The sequence below is a fragment of the Leptosomus discolor genome, chromosome 6 (assembly GCF_034619465.1).
Source record: "Leptosomus discolor isolate bLepDis1 chromosome 6, bLepDis1.hap2, whole genome shotgun sequence".
In the NCBI taxonomy this organism is placed as follows: Eukaryota; Metazoa; Chordata; class Aves; order Leptosomiformes; family Leptosomidae; genus Leptosomus; species Leptosomus discolor.
In genome coordinates this window covers 13,761,997-13,781,946 of record NC_141396.1, presented here as the reverse complement: position 1 = coordinate 13,781,946, position 19,950 = coordinate 13,761,997, and the positions used below count along the sequence as shown (strand labels likewise).

At 37.9% G+C, this 19,950-nt stretch overlaps 1 protein-coding gene across 1 annotated transcript in view; it reads left to right on the top strand.

Moving 5' to 3' along the window:
- Positions 1–19,950, top strand: part of CFAP58 (cilia and flagella associated protein 58) — a 55,267-nt gene that overhangs the window by 13,280 nt on the left and 22,037 nt on the right. Inside the window, exons 6-13 of the mRNA XM_009953296.2 lie at positions 667–804; positions 2,957–3,116; positions 4,926–5,008; positions 6,157–6,348; positions 10,708–10,869; positions 13,805–13,951; positions 17,410–17,550; positions 17,904–18,127. Of these exons, the coding sequence (XP_009951598.2) occupies positions 667–804; positions 2,957–3,116; positions 4,926–5,008; positions 6,157–6,348; positions 10,708–10,869; positions 13,805–13,951; positions 17,410–17,550; positions 17,904–18,127 (1,247 nt within the window). The remainder of the gene's footprint in view (positions 1–666; positions 805–2,956; positions 3,117–4,925; positions 5,009–6,156; positions 6,349–10,707; positions 10,870–13,804; positions 13,952–17,409; positions 17,551–17,903; positions 18,128–19,950) is intronic.

The following is a 19,950-nucleotide window of genomic DNA, read 5'->3' as shown; positions in this document are numbered from 1 at the left end:
CAGTTTATCACACATTAATGCTGGAAGTGAAAAATGTGATGGTTGTTCTTTCTTCACTTATGGAGAAATATCTGTTAGGGGAAGTCCCATCAAGCAGAAGACTGGCAGCTCCAGTATTGAAGGGTATGTTCTTCATAGAAACTGTGAAACTGCTGTTCCAGGCTTTTGATGGAATACCAATCAGAGAAGAAAATGGTTCTGTCATGGTCTCAGCAAACAGTGTACCCAGAGAAATGTTATCAGCATATTAATGTAGGATTTGCTTGCTAGGAAACAGAGCTCCCCTGCCCTCTGCTGATTGAAGTAATTTGAATCTTATACTCATTTTCAGTAATTATATGTAGCAAGTTATGTTACTGAAGCTTGCCACATGCATAACAAGAAGTGAAATATTTATCTACCACCTGCAAGAGAGACCTGCTAAGCTCCCAGAAAAAAAGAATTACACTGACTGTGTCATTCATTAGAAATTATCATTTCCTCTGGTCAATATGAACATGTATCATATTTCATATCAGTAATTTCATCAGCAATGAAGAATATTTTTTAAGCTGACAACCATACGTAGCAGCTTTTATCTCCTGGGGAGATGGAAGGTTCTGTCTTCATGTGTGTGTAGATATTGTAATGAGATTAAAAAGAGTTAATAGGGTTGTTCTTTAACAGATCTTGAATGAAAGAGCTGGCAAGGAACTTGAGCAACTTCAGATGAGAAATAATAAGCTCATGCAAGAGAGTGAGCAGCACAGTGTGATGATTAAAGAGATGATGCAGAACATCCAGCAGAAGACAGAAGAACTGAAAGTAAGTACCAGAAGGTGCATGCATCCTAACAACCATAGCACTCTGATGGCAGTTTTACTGCCTGGGTCAGAGGTGACCTTGGTTCTTCTACAGATAGTTCCCTATGAGTAGTTTTGGAGGAAACCTGAGGGGGTTTTAGGAACAGATCTGGTTTCCAACCCTGTCACCTGGCAGTGTAGCACCGGTCCTGCTGGAGGAGCTGTGTTTCATAAAACACATAAACCAAAATGCTCAACACATTATGTTCATAAAGGATGCACGGTACTTTTGACAAGCCTAAGGTCTTTTTTTGATTGTGAGATCTTCAGATAAGAGCAACAACTTATTTTCTTGCAGTGATTAACATAATCTGAATGTTGCCAAAACCCACTGAAAAATGTTAATAAATCATAACAACAGTGTCCTGGATAGCTTCCACTGAAGGGAGTTGCTTCCAACACTAAAATTCCCCCCCCCCCCCCCCCCAGTATTAGTTGGGGAAGTTAAATATAAGTAACCAAGATGGTGTTTACTTTCTTAAATCCTTTTCTTGCTTGACTTTACATTTTTAAAGTTATTTTGTACCACTCAGGAGCAGGTGAGTTTCAGTTGGGGGAGGATTAAATGATTCCTGCATGTGCTTTTTAGGGTACTTTGAGAGCATTTGTTATAAAGGGCAATGTATAAGTGTTAGATGTTATTACTCTGTCTACCATACCTTGCATTTTGTATCATCATTGGGGTTAAAACGCTAAACATTAGAAAATCCAGGTAGAAAATTATTAACTTATCAAGGTTTAGTCAAGTATAACCAAATCTCCTAAATAAAAAGGTTGTTTACTAATAGAGAGTTGTTGGGGTTTTTAAAATTATAGTCAGAATGATAAAAACTAACCACTGACATTAAAAGCTCAGTTCATAACTAATATAACACAGATGATTCTGATTGGGATCCTTAATGGGCTGTGTGGTAGGGGCTTGTTTTCTGTTGTATTTTGTTAGGCAGACTGGAGGATATTTTTCTTATCTGTTTGAAAAACAAATTACTGTATTTTCCAGGTTATTTGTTTTTATCATTACTTCTAGCAATACTATAATTTTTTAAAACTTTACAAACAATGTGTTCAAATGTGTCTTAAATTTGGGGCTCCAGAGTGACAAAAGGAGGATTTTGACTGTAAGATCTTATGCTAACTTCAAGAAAAGTTGATGGAACTTGTAGAGTCATGCACACAGACTTCTGGGAACAAAAAAAAATAGAAGTTACTTCCCAGTTAGCAGTTAAGACAGTTGCTAAAGCTTGTAAGAGCCCCAGTCATGACTCGAGATGCCCTTTTTTAGGCACTGTGCTTGCAGTTTTATCCTGCAGTCTGCTGAATGCCTGCACTATGGTGTTGGGCAACCCGAGCTGTGAAAGTACTCATAAGTCTCTTGAAGGTTATTGTCAGTAAGAATTGAGGAGATTCACTTCCTCCCAGAGGATACTCACAAAGCAGGATTCACCAGCTCACGGAATCAGTATCTGAGGCTGTAAGTGGAATACTGTAGTCTGTATGGCTGTAAAACCTAACAGTGGCACTGAATTATATGAGGAAGTTATATTTAATTCTTAAAAGGAAATAAACTAGTATCTGTTGTGATTATTGGTTGTGTTTCCTGGTAACCAGTTGTGCAGTGTTTTGATTGATTATTTTCTCCCCTGGTGTATAGCAAATGAGATGAACTACATACATTTTGCTTTTCTTTAAAGCCATAGGTTATAAAAGAGATAGGGATAACAGATAGCTGCTATTAGGGACATGCAATCAGACCACACTATGGAGATCTTTCTCATCTTAGTCACAGTCCCTAGCACTTCAAACAAAATTAGAGCTGCCTTTGTTTAATCTGCAGGACTAATTGGGTAGTGCCGTGTGAGGTTTGCAGCTGGGGATTCTATATTGATCATCTTCAGCCCTAAAACATAAGATTTGATTATCATTTTCCTTGCCCTAGCTGGCTTTGTTTGAATTATTTTTAATATTGTTCAATTAGCTAATTATCTTCTCTCAGGTGACCCACAGCACTTATACCTTTGCTTCTTGAATTTCATGGAATAAGTATATATCAAGTACAGAGGCATTTTTTTTTCTGTGGATGCCTTCTCTCCCCTTTCCTTGTTGTTGTTCTATAGGCCAGAGATGATGAAGTGACTCAGATGCGCCTTGAAATTTCAAAGTTGAACAAAGTAAGAGATGTTCTCCAGAATAAGCTGCATGCTGCAGAGGAACAAAAAGTTGATGCAGGTCATGAGAGAGACACTCTAAAACATCAAATATTGGGACTGGAGAGAGGTAGGTGCGTAACTGGTGGGTGGATCTGTCTTCTGATTTGTAATTTATTCATTCAAGGTACACCCTTCTGTTAGGATCATTCTCCTTTAGTGTCTGGTGTGAGACTGTATAAATGACAGTCAGAATCTACAACAGCATTTTAAAAACCTTGTAGGCTTACAGAATTTTCATAATGTAGTATATATGGGGTGAAAATAAAACAGACATAGCTGAACTTTGTGGTTTGTCCCTGTGAGAGACAAGCAATCTCAGAGCTTACTGAAATCAGACGTGGTTAGGACTCACTTTTTTTCCTGCTTTGGTGCTGCTGAATAGTTAGAGGCTGGAAATGAATGTATGGAAGCAAGCTGACTGACCTAGTTCTGATGTGTTTAGGACTTCAGTTGGTCAGCGTGGATACTAGAGCTGTCCAGGTATTGACTTTGACTTGCTGGCAAATCTGGAAAACTTTAAAAAGGAACTTTCAACATTTTTGCCAATGGCAATTTTGGAAGAAATGCCTTGGGTCTAACAAATTATTTTCTTTGACTTTAAAAAACAACTTTTTGGTATTTTTGAGCATTTAAAACCACTTCCTTTTCTTTAAAACTTTAAAATGCAAATAAGTTTCAAAATCAAATATGCTTTGAAATAAACACATTTTCAAAGTGATTTTCAGAAAAAAAGTGGTTTATGGGTTTGGGATTTTTTTCTCAAATAATATTATGAGGTTGGCAAAATATTTGAGTTGATGAGACCACTTTTTGGGGCAGAAACCCCCCCTTTGCTCTAAAATTCATCTAGTTCAAGTTGATATACACTGGCATAAATGCCTCTCCCTCCTCTTGCTTCTTTCTAGCTTGTGTCCTGAAGAGACTGCATGTATGAGATTTGAATCGTTCCATGTATTCCGTGTGTTTCTGGAAAGTCATGTCTGTTTTTCATGCATCTCTGTAAGGGTGAAAGAGCTTTTGTAGAAGTGTTTTGCTAGTACTGCTTAAGGTCATGCTCTGTACTAGAAAAGAGAAAGGAACTCGGGAAACTCAAATCTGTATTAGAATGCCTGAGAATAGAGTGCTAAAATGTGACAAATACTACAAAAAGACACGTTATTAGTAGCCAATGTACTGCATTTCCTGAGTTGCAGTGTTAGTGTAGCAGGTTTTAATTAGTTTTAAGATACAATGAGAACGCGTCTCCAGTTTTTAGGATCTTTTTAATAGTTCATGTCCAGTGTTAATCTTGACCCATAGCACGTAGTTTTAACTCCACTGAAGCCAGTACAATCTCACCGCTTCAATGGAGAACTAGATTTCACATAGAGGGATTAGAATAATTCTGAAAGTCCCTGGTTTTGAAAGTGCCTCAATTCTTGGATGTTCAGGTTGAAGCTTCTTAAAAGGCTGTGATTTTCAGTGTGCTGCATGATTTCTGAAAATACAAATTCTCTGTGGTATCTTGGTTTGAACACCCAAATATAATAAGTCCTCCTACCATTAATTACTGTGCCTGACTTCTTCTATATTCTTCTAAGTACTCAAAAATTATTAACATCATTAGCTGATACTTGAGGTTGCAAAACCTGGTCACAGCTAATTGAACTGTTCACAGAATCACAGAATGTTATGGGTTGGAAGGGACTTCGAAAGATCATCTAGTCCAACCCTCCTGCCAGAGCGGGACCACCTGGAGTACGTCGCACAGGAACGTGTCCAGGAGGGTTTTGAATGCTGACACTCACCTTTTAAGTAGTCCGCTAAGTTGTTTCTGCATTTTTAACAGCTGTACAACTTGAAACCAGGATTTATTCTCTTTCCTCCTTTTCTCTAGAGTTGGAGGCTGCCAAAAAGCAGGCGGAGATTGACAAGAAAGCTATAGATGAGCTTGTGAAGGAAAAGGATCTGCTAAGCAAGGTGAGCTTGCATTGAAAATACTGATAAACAAATGGCACAGCTTGAGAATGAAATGTCTGAAGTTTAAACACTCACAGTGACACAGAAATGTTGTAGAATAAATAACGTTAAGTAAAGCATTCAGATTTCCTTAATCAGATGCTCACACTTTTTCTTTTCTGTGCATTGAAATAGTGTTAGTACACAAACACACAAATAAATTCTAAGTTTTAACATACGAACTATCAGGGAGTTCAGAAATGCTACATGTTCACCTTTATTGCAAATCTGTTATTTGAGTTCATTCCATCTGTGCTTTTACGCTCTGCAGCATATGAAGTTTAATATTAATCTAGGCAAACTAAGTCTTTGCTAGTAAAAGAACAAACCAAAACGTTGATGCACCACGTAACAGCTTGGCAGGCTGTGTTAGTACTAACCCTTGCTTTTAGGTCCATTTCTCATACTGATCGTTCTCCATCAGCCTAAGGTTCTTGTACTGCAGGATAGCACCTCATGTTTATGAGCATTCCTGAAGTATAATCTAGTAAATTCAATGCTAAATGATTTCTGAGGTGCTTTACTTGGTATAGATTCACTGTCCTGTGTCTTGATTCTAGCAGAGGTTCAGATTTGGCAGGTAACAAATACCTGCTTTGTATAGAGAAAGAAATTTCAAAGTGGGACCAGAAGGCTGATTTTTTTCAAGATGATATCTTGGTGTTTTCTGTTTAATCCTTGTGCACAATTTTAAACCAAGCTTGGTTAGTTTCCAGTTTGAACTTGCTATTTAGGACATGAGAAGGAAGGGTATTTGGCTTTATTATTTATTTTGCTGGCAATTGTCATGCTTTACAATCTAAATGCCTTAAAGCTGGTAAGGCTTTTCCAGTCATAAGTTATATCCACTTGTAAACAATCCTGTCCATTTTTTTGCAATGCAGACACTAGTGTTTTAACTTCAAATCAGAAAACGTACTATTTAGCAGCTCTGTTATAGATTTTTTTTAAAATCAGATTTGAGACTCAAGTATTTCAACTGAACAAATTAGATAAGGGGTAATAACATTGGGAAGTCCATAATCCACTTAGACAATGGCATGTTTTTGTCATAGTGGTGGCAGTGTTGCCTTTTCAGCTCAAAAGTCATTATTTCATGTTCCCTGTAGAACTTGGTCAAGGCTACCAATGCCACTCAGAAGCAGATAAATTTGGTGAAGCTCCATGAACAGTCAAAGAGGAACTTGGAACAAGAAATCCAAAATTATGAGAAAGAAGCTCAGAAAGAAAAGAAGATTATTTACCAATTGGAGAAGGAGAGAAATTGTTTCATCAATGAAACCAGTGAGCTCAAACAGAAGGTAGGAACAGCTTTTTGTGCAAGTGGTTCTTCCCTGTCTTACTCTGAAAACTATAAAGATGATATATTCATTTCCTAATGTGCCGGTGGGAGGAAGCTTAGGTCAGTGATCTTCACACAGTTTACAATGATTTCTTCTTATTAGTGCATATTGCCTGGTACTGTTTCAGTTCTCTCTGGGGGGACCTCACCAACAGGTGTGTATTATATGAGAGACTTGGAGTACAGCCATATATTTCTCCTATTCAGCGATCATTTGGGAAACGAAACTAGGGCTGGAGTTCTGTCCAAGGCTTCTGACTTCTTATTCCTGAGTCCCACAATTGAAACTCCCCTATGCAGTTGGAAATTTCTCTTGATTGTTCTGTCTTATCTGCAAAAGACCTTATCTTGTGTACCACTGCTGTCATCAAATTGAGGCCAGTGAGAGCTGACAGTGCTCGGCATCTTTGTAAGAGACAGCGTATTGAAGGATTACTCCCAGTATGTGAAAGCATCGGAAAATGTTCAAGCTAGTCTGCAAAACAGAAATTTTCCAGGAACAGCTGCAGAGAAACTACTTAAAATTTGTGTTGCCTGCTGCCTATTATTGTGTACAACTTTATTCCTGATGCTATAATCAGGAACATGGTTGTAACATGTTCCATTAATTGCTGAAGACCACATTGAAGGGCCCTTCAGGAAGCTGACTGGTTTACTGGGATTGGCTTTCAAGCTGTTTCAACTCAAGTTATTTGCTATCTTTTCACTTTAAAATTATCCTTTCCAACTTCATATGACCAGGGGCTTTTAAATAAATTTTTAAATAGTGTGTGCTCCCTTGTCTGGAATACCTTTTCTAATTTCCTTGGAATAATATTCCATGAAAGTGAATTTTTCTTTGTTGCAAAGTCATATTTTGTGTCTTTCCCTCGTAGTGTATTTCTAACAGTACAGATATGAGTTAAGAACATTATAAACTAGGGCCAGGGAGTGATTCATAACAATCAGAACTACAAGGCTCTTGCTTTCAATTCTGATTAGGGTTCCTCACAATTTTTTGAGGGTGAAAAAGACAAACGTTTCCTTGTTTATGCTTGTTTACTTTTTCTTCCCCCCCCCCCCCCCCGCCCGCCACTTTGGGTGCAAATTTTCTGTCACTTCTTATGAGCGGAGCCTCAGTCTCAGTAAATGGTTTATGACACTTGAGCTGTTCATATAATGTTACCTGCATTGTGATTGCAAGTTTCCAAAGGACTTGCATGCCTCTGTGGTTCGCTAAAGGCGCAATTCCTGACTCAACTTGAAGGTGAAGAGCAGCAGGAGCAGTTCTGAGCACAGGAGTATGGGTGACAATAGTCTAGTCCTTGCAGAGTCTCCCTACATGAAATCACTCATTGTTTGGAAGGATAAGACAGGGCAAAACACAGGGTAGAAGGAGAACATAGGATCAGGATTATTATATCCACTAGGTAATATTTAGGTTCACTGTTTGACCTATGCAGATTTGAGAAACTGTGGTAAAACTACAGGAGCCATTTCACAAGTGGTGGGGAATGAGCTACTGATGGGTGGTAATCATATGGCCAGTCAATGCTCTTCTGCCACCTTTTACCATCAAGCTGGCTCTGAAGGAGCTTGCTGCACACCTTCTAAATTGTGTAAGAGCTGGTAAAGAGCCAAACCCATCTAAGTCCAAAGAATTCTTGGAACTCCTGCAAGGCAGAGTGAGCCATGATGGCTCTGAAAGCTGTCTGGTTATTTACAGCAGGACAGAATCTATAGAGCTACAGAATTCCTCTTTCAAAGTCGTCATTTACTACTGAGTAACCGATGAACAGAGTCAGCAAAGTTATATCCACAACAGTAAAGATTTTAGTGGTGAGAATTCATGCTAGACTTGCTCTTCTAATTACTGTCCTGGCTGACTGCTCATTTGTACCATTTTTAAGCCAGTGTCGCTTGTTGAATAGTCTTACTTCCTGATTAGGCAGCACAACTGAGAAAAAAGTCTGGCTCTTTGCTCTTTGTTGTGTAGCCTGTATTACTGAGCTCCAAATGTTAGTAGAATATTTTTTTTTTTGAATTGAAATTCTTAGATTATGAAATCTTAGTTTCCCTGTGGAAGGTTTAGGCTGCTGAAAAAGCAGCAGTGAAGTAGTACACCCTTCAATCTCACCTGAAGTATTCCCTGACTGTGCCTTATGAGAGGTCACAACAACAGTCTCTAATGTGTTGGTTTTTTTAAAAAAAGCCATTTACAATGTTAAGTTTAGTTTAACAACATATCCAGGAAAATTTAAAAAAAAAAAAAAAAAGGTATTTCTTTTTTTAAATTCGCATAATCTTTTGGAAAACCTAATGCTCAACAGGCATATCATTAAGACCATGGCAGCACTTCTCAGGGTGGCTAGATAAAGGTAAGCAAATAAGGATGGTGCCATTACTGGGATCCTGAGTAGGTTCACTGAACTAAACAGGTAACCAGCAGTAGATGACAGTTAAGTGTACAGATAAAAAAAATGGTCAGAGTACAGAGAAAACTATGAATATCTAATACTTTCTGCTTAGCTTTGGCCCCTCATTGCCAAATCTGAGAGGTGTAGTGTGCTATCAACTAAATCAGAATTGAGGATGCTCAGCCTCCCACAGGGCTTGGTTGGGAAACATTGCATATATCTTTTCTGTATTTATAAGGGAGAATTATTTGGGTTGAATCGTTCCTGAAAAAGCAGAGTCAGCATCCAGCCTGTGAGTACAACTCAGTCCAGAAGCTTATTGCACTTATATTGTATCAAAACCAAGTAAAAGACTTACAAATGCAGTGACCTACTTTCAAATCTTGCTCCAGCCTATGATCACCATAGTGCGGATAGAAAACATGCCGTATTGATTTCTTGTCCCTGCTATTACTATTGGCAGGTTGTTTTAACAGAAAAGGAAAAGGCAGGAGTAGGTTATAAACTGGGACTGTGTTGTTGTATTGCACTGTAAGCAGTTCCTGGGATCCTCTGCAGTCAGCTACAAATATGCTGTAATGAAACTTTCTATATTTAGCTATCCCCTATCTTCAAAGTTATTTGGAGGTACCTGGTAGAATGATCAATTAATTAAGCTCCTGCCCCACAGTTAGGCCTCACAAGGCTTTACTGCTAAACAAGGGACAATGTTGTTGACTGCAAACTTTGCAGTTATTGACTATTTGATGTAAACATTTTTTATTATTATTATTCTGCTTTGACATGAACATAAATCTTAGCACAAACTGCTACCTTCAAAAACCAAGTCAGGAGAACTGTGTATGAAATGCAGTTGTAAATCGAATTCGCTCCTGGATTTTGTCCATGTGATTCCTCAGCTTTTTCTTTATTGCTTGATCTTTTTCCCAGCTTTAAGAGTGTCATTTTTTCCCCCCTGGGCAGTGAACCTGAAAAATTATGTTCTTGATGTGTGTACTCCTTATTTTTATTTATTTTAATCTTCTTTCTTTGTAATGCTGGATTCTGTTTGAATGCTGCTTTTTTGTGCTTCTTGGTTTTCAACTTTGTACAGCAGGAGGAAGTTTCTTATGTTTTAACAAAATAATTAGGAAGCCCATCATAATGATTAGCACCTATTGCTATTTTTACTCCTTTAACATAATACTTCTCATGTATTGTTATTGTCATAACTGTTTAATAAGGGTGTCTGCAAAATTTTGTATTTTTGTTTATTGATACTGCGTGTGATCATCTTCTTTCTACCGTCTACAGTACTCCACTTTCTTTAGGTAATCTTCACATCATTATTTCTAATCCTTCATACAAGGAACTAATATGATTACCTGCTTATTTAGATGAAGTATAAGCTACATTATCTGACTTTCTTATTCTTGTAATTATATATCGACAGTTTGTGATCATCAATAGTGTGTTCATTAAAAAAAGTTGGGTTGTTAGGATATAGGAGTACATGCAGGGCTTCTTAGAAAAATGTATAGGTTTTTATTCATCTTATACAGATGACATCCAAAACAACATACAAAGTCTAGCTTTGCTCTGTGAATAACCTAAGGCTCTTCTTGATGAAAGCTGTTTATGTTGATTTTATTGAACCTGCTCAGTGGCAATATTTTCAGTAGCTTGTTTTTAAATTAAATATGTGCACATCTGTAAGTTTTAGTCTTGAACAAACCCTAGGTATCAGATTGAAATAAAACATTGTCCCACATAAACAATCCAGAAAGGTTAAACTTGGACTGAAGTGATTTTTAGCTGTAGCTAAAAATTCTTGTCACAGGGATTTGACCTTGTAATCTTAGAAGAAAATCACAAGCTCTGCCCCATCCTTATAATCTTGTGATGGTGGTTTAGTCACGTTCACTTCCTTCTTTCTGCTCCAGGTCCTCCAGCACCTGAAAGATATTGAAATACAGGAAAAAGAGATTTGTGACTATAAGAAGAAAGTAGAAGAGTCTGCGAGTAAATTAAAAGAGCAACAAAACTGCTGTGAAGCTCTGAGAGTAGAGAACAACCTGTACTGTAAAAATCTGATTGAAGCTAAGGTAGAAGGATACGCTTTTCCTTGTGTTTCTCTCTGCTTTTGTTGTTTATTTCCTGGTCTAATTTTAATTTGTTAAAATGAAAGCTCACTGGATAAATGGCAAAAGGGTTTCTTCATTCCTATGTGTTTTGGGGAAACAAATGTTTTAGGTCCCTGACGTTTTATCTCGGCAGTTTATGTTTGGACTGGAAGTAGCACAATCATCGTGTGGCAATATCCTTTCTTCAAACCACGTGTAAAATCGTGGCACAATGAGCTACAGAATCATAAAACTCTCTAAGAGAAGAAACTTTTTCCTTTTCATCCTGTCTCCAGTCTGGTTTTATCCCTTCAGGAGTTGTCTGCATGTATGGGAAACAGGGTGTAAGGGGAGTGAGACTGCCTTCTTAGCCCTGAATGTGTATGCACATTACCGTGAATCATGATTTAGAAAGCAGAGGGAACACTTTCCCAGCTGAAGTGGAGTTTTCTAACAGAACTTAATGCTTCCACCTTGCTTGTTCCTTTCAGGGAGTGTCATTTTCCTCAGATAATAATTCTCTCCATTCATATCTCTTCCTTGGGGATCTCACTAACTACTAGAGGAAGAGAACGATCACTTAAGGATGTATTCTGTTATTCTGATGTAAAGATCTAAAATGCTACACAAATCCTATTGCAATTGGCAGAGATCGGGACCTTGGATAGCTGTGACTTACAGCCTTGGGTTATTTCAGAATAAGGATTTATAACATAAACATGTATAGTAGATTACAAATTTATACTCCGGTTTGAATAAGTAGCTGTTTCGCTTGAGAAGCAGATGGGAATGAACTGTCCAAGTTCCTATCCATCTGTGTGCTGAATTTGATTAGGAATGAACCATTTTGCCATTTACATGGGACGCTTTACTTGACCTTTGTCTGCCTCTCATCAGTGGACATGGTGTTGGGATTCCTGCTGCTCCTAAGCAATCTCTCAGAAGAAATAAGGGTGAAAAATGATAAATATACAACATAAACTTGCTTACTTATAAAGAAATGACATCTGTGTGCTGAGTTACAAAATGAAGCAACAAACTCGTCAGCCTTTTCAGGTTTTGAATGTTATATGGTGGTATACACAATGCTGTTCATGGTTCCAGTTGTTAGAGGCTGGTGTGTAGACTTTAATAACTTACTTGGCCTACGATAAAACTTTTTTAGCAAATCCTGTGTGACAAGATAGCTGACCTCAAAAGATCTTTTGTCCAAGGCAATATTAATGTGTAGCAGTGAAAAAAAAATAGCCATTCTCTGCTCAGTAACAGGTCAGCCAGCCATGAAAGAAGAAAAAAAAATAGCATTGTGTTAAAAATTATAGTAAATTCTTTTTCCTTTTGGGAAGTAAAACAAATGTGCACAAGCTTGTTAAGATAAAGCTAGGTGTAAGTATTTTTGGATTGCTTAATGTGGAAAGATCCCCTGTTGGCCACCTTACTAGTGGTCTCCAGAGTACCATAATGCTCAGCTCAGTAAAATTTCTTGGAAGAGACATGCTAGCAGGCTGTTAATATGAGATAAATATCTGAAGCTTTCATCCTTGGCTTTTATTCTGGTGTTAGGAGCTCATTTGTTTAAGCATGTTTATTAGGAGACCTGTTTGCAAAAATTGTGGGTTCTGTACTGTTCTTCATTAATTCCAGAATTAGGAATGTATTCCAGTTCATGTCTGGGCACCATATTTTACAGTATTTAAGAGATTTATAGGCTATTTAGCAAAGATAGCTTTTAATATGACTTTTGAATTTACAGGAGTGACTGAACATGCAAACAAGTGGGTCTAATGGCATATTGCTGCATATTTTTGGTTCATTTAATTTGCCCAAAGTGTGGGATCCATGGACTTCATTTTTGAGGGATGTCAGACTTCTAATTGGTACTTTCTCTGTACTGTTTGTGAAGACTGCCATGACTCAAGGTCTCACTTAACTATGTTAAGCATTTAATGTCAGAAACCATCACTCATTTGCCAAGTAAAACCACACCTATGGTGAACAGTGCTGAAAGAGCTCTAAGCTACTCTAGTTTTTGTACTGAAGCAGCGTGTATTCACATGAAAGGTTATGATGTCTTCTCTGTGAGGTGGCAGCCTCTGGCAGAGGGGTAATAGCTTCTAAAGCTACTTTCATTAGATCCAGAAGAACATGTCTGGCTAAGTATTGCATTTATTAGCTTCCATTTCGTGTCACAACATGTGCTGTCACTGCCATGAGTTGAAACAGTTTCTTAATTTTGTACAGGCAGGCACCTCTGTGCTGAGTGGAAGTATTCCCAGTGACCTCATCTCTCTGCAGTGCCACCAGGCTTTTTGCTCTGAGTTTTGGGCTTAAAATATATGCAAAATATTCTCACTTCTCAATCTCTGAGCACATTCTTTTCCCCCTTGCACCTGTGTGCAAGCCAGCATATAGGTAAAATGAAAACTAGCATTTATATACTCCCTTGGAGGCATTTACGTATCTTCCTTATGGGTGTGTTCATTTGCACAAAACCAGCTTCTCTCCAAATATTTGTGGTCAGCTGCATACAACCTTGCTGAAAAACACATTACTAGAAGCATGAAAACAGATGAATAGGATCAGAATCTTATTCGTTTGGATTGACTGCTAGTTCTTATTATGTCTCCAGCATTTTACATTAAATGGCTTATTATACTCATAATTGATGGTCATTATCTTTGTCAACATATCTTTTAAAGGCTTTTTTACTGCAACGTCATGCTGGCATAAACAAGAATTATTGTTTAATGAAACTGTTTTGTTCTGTTGGATTAAAAAGTAATGTCTTGTGGTACATACAACAATCTGCTCTCAAGCACTGTGGCTACATTTTCCAACATCAAAATAGCTTGAACTCCCAGCCACAAACTTGCTCTTTTTTGATCCTTCTCTGTGACCACACTTCCTGTCTTATTAGGATGGGATAGCAGAAATGAAGACGAAACTGACGACTGTGACACATCAGGTGGATCAGCTGAAAGAGGAGATCGCAGAGAAAGAAGCAGCGCTTGTGAAAGCACATGTAGAACATCAGAAAACAGAGAAGGAGAAGAAATCTTTGAAAGTAAGAGCCTTTACATATACACCTTCTTACAAAGGATGGTTTCCATGATTTCACAGACTGCATTATGTTCCTGGTCTGCGGTAGTTGTTTGCTCTATTTTAATAAACTGTTCTGTAGTTGAAGATCAGTACCCTTTAGAGATATTAGTTACAGAAATCTTCCATGTATCTGACAAATTTAATATCTGCCTATAAATATGATCAGAAAGGTCCTGAATTGTCTGTTGGAAGCTTTAAATCTCTTGGTGATTGAACATTTTTACTAAAAAGTTCCATTTTGCTTGCAGAAATGTGGATTTTGGGAATAGACTGATTCTAGCAACCTTTTTAATGTAGACCCTTATAATTCAAGTTTTTCTTCTTAAAAACTTTTTTCTCTCTGCTGTTTTTAAGTGCAAACCCCATTATATTGCACTTCACAATCTTGTATTTCTGTGTGACTAGCAAACATTAGTCTTCTGGGAGTTAGGCAGTGCCTTTTAGTAGGTCTCTCTGCCCAGGAAGTTATTTTAATATTGTGATATAAAGCAGCAAGAATCTGTTTTAAATCAAAGGAAATATGTGCTTGAAGCTGTGATTCTTCTTCTCAGCACTGGTTGAAGCCCATCCTTAGATAAGCTATTAGATTTATGGTGATATCTCAACCCAATTTGCTAAGCTCTCAAAAGATTTAAAGAGTGTCCACAGCAGCTTCACTAAGCACTGGGGAAAAAAAAAAACAAAACCAGGAAACAATCAACACCCCCCAAAAACAGAAGTCCCCTGCCACTTTCCACAATGTTTTCTTTTGTCAGTTTGTTGCTATGCTGCAATGACTCCTTGAGTTTCCAGCCCCTCTCAGCATATTACAGTTATGACAAGATGTCAGTAGAGCTTTGTAGAAAGGTGATGAATTTGTGTTCTTGTACCTGATCTGTCTCAGTTGTTCTGTCAGTGATGGAGAAGTCAATCAGCGTCTCATTTCCTGTGTGCAGCTTTCTGCCTTAACTAGTTCCCAATTCTGTCTCATCACCTCATAACTGTCTGCCATCCATTTGACAAACATACGATTGCTACATGGTTTACCCACTCAATTATTCACTAGCAAGTATGTCCATACACTGACATCACTTTACTGACTAGCTTCAGGGCATTGTGGTCTTCTACCTTGGTGTCTCTGCTGAATACTAAAGCAGAAGAGAATTCAAAGAGGGAGATGATTGACACAGACACAAAAGAAGCCAATTATCTGAGTAGCAAGCTGGCTTCAATTTGTCCTGTTTGTGCTGGTGTGAAGGAAGCAAGCAAGCTGTTCCTGGGAAATCAGTTTAAAGAATGCGCTAAATCATGGAGGACTGGGATTCATAGGAATGAGATTATACAGACATTGGATTTATGCTTGCCTCAGCTGGCATAAAGATCTTAACAATGTGTAATCATGGTAAATGAAACAGAGGACGCCTGATCCAAACTCCATTAAAGCCAGTACAATGCCATCTCTTGGTTTCAGTTGGCCTTCATACAGGCTTCAGAATCAGACTGGTTTGACAAAGCATCCAAATGTTGAAAAATATGTACCTGAAAGCTTTAAGAACTATGGCACTCCAGGTTTTAGCTACTGTCAAGTTCAAGTACTTTTTTATACTTTTGTAGATGTTCATGCATGTCTTTTTTTTTTTCTTTTCCTTTTTTCTTTTCTTAACATTTTCTGGAAATCTGGATGTAAAACCTCTGACTTTGATTTCAGCATTATGTGTCCAGCCCCAGTTATACCTTTTATAAAATTAATATTTTCCTCTCACCTCTAGAACAAACAAAAAACCCTGTTCACTTATGCTAATTCAGAATCTAAACAAGAATTTGTTTTGAGATATTGGCATAGGTCCCATATAAATTCTTCTTTCTTGCTGACTGTTCTTCTTACAAACTCTGAACCAACTTCAAATGAGCTGTGCTGATTTACAGCAGTTTCACAGATGACCATTTTTCTGCTTGCACAGTAACTGTCTTTATTAATTTCCTTTTCTCTTACCTAATGTACACATACCCTCATACTGTAGTTTTTAGCGTATTTAATGTAATTGAGAGTCCTGTTAGCTTGTGAGGCCTTTGTGTGGCTTGAAGTCTTTATGTTCTTTACTATACAAGGCAGTTCAGATTTATTTTAACTTACTGCATTCCAGTGAGATTTGTTTATATGAATGTTTGCTGCCAACATCTAATGCCACTTCTTGTTTACAACTCGTATTTTTTCTGACATAAGGAAAACAGAATTTTGATAGATTAAAAAAATATTATCCAGCAATGCCAAACACATGAGCAGTTTTATGTTTGTAGACAACTTTTGCACAGTGTTGATGGCATTTCAATATGAAGTGGCTTGCATTTTTATTCGGCTGATGGATTCTGATGAACATCTAACACTGAGTAAGAGAGATATGACTGTTGCACATATGGGAAAATGAGAATTTTATTAAAGAAAGTAAGAATGGAACAAGCTATTTTATTATGATGATGGAACTGTTTCTGTCTTAAATCAATGTCTTTGCAGGTGCAGCCTTCATCATAGCCTCATTCTTTCAGCATTGGATGATGCTCTTTCCCAAAAGGCAGCTTGAACATCATCCTTTATAAGGGTCAGAGTTGTGGCAAGGTCTTTGAGTCAAGGCTTGAAAGTTTTTGTACCTGTGAAAATGGACTGTAGTCAGCTAGTTCCATCTTGGCTCTGACTAATTGCCTAGCAATGATAGAAATTTCTAATAATCCAAGAAGACCTTATTAGTTTCTATCTACATACATGCCTTGAATTATAGAGTTCATGACAGTGAGCTAGAATTATTGAGCACATTCCAGTCTTAGTTTACGTTAGCGGTGTGCAATCACTGTAACAGTGCACTACTTCTCCTGTGTTCAGGGACAACCCCTCTTTTCCCAGTCTTCATCATCTAGACATCCACTAAAGTGCTAAAGCTCTTTAATTTTGCTGTTCCATGCCTGGTTGCCACCTTCTCCACCAATTCTGTTATTCCAGTGTGAAGCCTGTCCTGAGTTGATGCTGATTTGTATTGCATAGCATAGATTGTTGCCCTTTCCAGCAAGGTGAAATATCCTTTCTCATGTCCCAGACTGACTTTGGACTTTGAGTAACAACTGCATTGAAAACCTTTCCAAATATGGCCTATTTAATTTTTTAAAATTTTTTATTAAATGAGGTGTCCCTGAATTACAACTTGAACTGTCATCATGGATAAAAGTCTGTTCAAATTCCTGTTCTGTATAACACAATTATATTAAAATACTGTTTACAGTGTTTCTTTATGAGTCTTCATACTTGCTTGTCTTAGTGATTTTTCTCAAACACTAACAAAATATGTACCTCTCAGGAAACTAAAAGAATCAAATACTAGCTCTTAATCTCAGATTTATGTAATGAGAAGTTGTTACTAACCACGGTTTACTTATATTCTTTAACTCCATCAGAATGAACTGCTTAAGATGGAAAAACAGGCTTTGGAAACCAAACAGTTTATAGAAAGTCAGGAGGCAGAAGGGCGAAAACTCCTACAAATCATTGCTGAAGCTGATGCTGAGAGACTGAAGCAGAAGAAGGAATTTGACCAGGTAGGAATCTCTAATTGGGCTTTTCAAACATATTGCATTCTGTTCCCTCATTCATCCAGCGTGTTTTTAAGATCAAAATCCTCAGCTACTGTAAATGTGGTACTACTAAAGCTTTATAGCGCCATTGAAATAAAAATGTTAATATATTGAAGTGAACAGAATATGTAGTTTATACTATTCAGGTGACTGAACCCTTATAAGGGAAACTATTAGGCCCTTGCCATATTTCTTTCACTAATAACAGTGAAACCTCTTAATGCACATGATTTTGACTGATGCAAATGTAGTCATGATACTTTGGGACTGTACTGAGGAACTGTAACTGAAATTATTGCTCTGCCCTACGTCCTTAGGTTGTCAACGAGAGACGTATCCTAGGGTCCCAGCTTATTCGGCGCAATGATGAAGTGGCTCTGCTCTATGAAAAGATAAAAATCCAGCAGTCCATCTTAAACAAAGGGGAAGTCCAGTACCGACAGAGAATGGAAGATATCCGACTTCTCAAGCTGCAGTTGAAAAAACGTCAGTGTGAGAAGGGAATACTTGGCAAGAGTGCGGCTAATGTGAAGGAGCTCAGGTAGAAAAACTGATTGAATACATTTCCATAGTGACTGCATCCATGATTTTGAGTATGAGACAGAAAATATGTTTTATGTGTGGTAAAGATTTGTGTCAACAAACTACACCTTGGAGAAAGAGACTGTCTTGACCTGAAACACAGACTGGATTAAATTCACAAAACAACGTACCGGCAATTAAGAAAATTAAAGTCTAAGAAGGAGGAAAAGGGGGGAAAAAAAAGACACCTTGGCCAAAGTTGAAATAGTTTATGTTTTGCCTTGTACTGTGAGTTACTGCCTACAGAATAAACTTGACAGACAGCAGCAGAAAAGGTGTTTATAGTTCAGTGAGCTACTTAGTGGTACCCAAGGCCCAAATTAGTGGAACTGCTTTTTATTAGGCGATCCAGAGAGGATGGGGAACACTTGACATATTTATAACAAACCCCTGCACATTTTCAGAGCTTTCTTCTTCCAGATTTATATGCAGACTTGCTCTCTGAGAAAGATTTAGTTAAATTATCATTGAAGGTTGTGTTTCTTTAAAACAGAAGTTTAATAGCCCCAGCCTGATTTATCTCCTTCTTCTCTGTCTTAATGCTTCCCTTCTTTTTTTAACCCTCCTCTATTAGAAGTGTATTCTTTGCTATGGGAAACTATTGTCATTTTCTATAGAATCAATCTTGGTTTGTAAGGAGGTGCAGCTAAGTTTTTAGGAGATGCGGCTAAGTTTTTAGCAGATACAGTCATACCAATTCTATGTAGCTACGACAGTTCTGGGTGAGATCTTTAGCTTGACTGTATCAGTATAATTCCATGGCTTTCACTAGAGCAAATTAACTCCAGTCCATGGTCAGTCCCATTGACTCCAGTGGAATTATGCCAGTTTGATTTGGTGTAACAGAAAAGAGAACCGGGCACAAAACATTAGCAATTGCAGTTTTCATCGACTGACTGCAGACAGGAATAGGATTTGAACTTGCTGCCCAAATGCATTCAGCTGAAAGTCTGTTACGGTATTGAAACTCAGTGATGGGATTGAAGTATAGTGCGATGCATGCTGTGATGGGTGGATCAATTCTTGCTAACTGCAGCAGCAATCACATACTTTAATGAAGTCCAAAACTACCATGAAAAATGCCTGTCGAAAGACTCCATTTATCACTTGTGCTGCTAATTAGCTTTCTTGGTTTGCCAATTGGAGATGTGGGTTTTTTTCCTCTTCCATAACCTCGTCCAGCATCACAGTTAAAAAAAAGGCCTTTTTCTCTCTAGTGAGCTAAATGCAACTCTGAGCTTAGCAGGAAAAGATTCGGTGGCAGAGTAGGCACATGGTGATCCTCCAACCCCTTTCCCCTTGAAGAAGTTACCCACTGAAGTGATAAGGGTCAGACCATTGCAAAAGATTACTTTTTTTCCTGCCTCTGGACCCTATATCCCTACCATAAGAGCCTGGTTGTTAAGCAACTTGGGAGTACTCAATTAAGGCTAAATTCAGCAACAAATAACCCCTGAAATTCCTTGAGGAAAGGTAGTAAGAGTAAAAGAAATCAAACTTGGGTTCTCTAAAGAACAGTGTCCATCATACTTAGGTCCTAGAGTGTGTTTTATTTACTCGATTGTGTGAGCCATGTAGATTTAAAAACTTTTTTTAAACACAAGCTGTTAGATTCAATGCAGGGGTAACTGGATATGACTCCATAACTGATTTGTAGGTTATTCTAGGTGAATTAACTGTCTTTCTGTCCTTAATGTATGTAGGAAGATGTGGGCAGTGAGATCCAGTACTCTGTGGAGTAGGTTCCCCAGGAACTGATGAAAAGTCCCTTTTTTGAGCCAT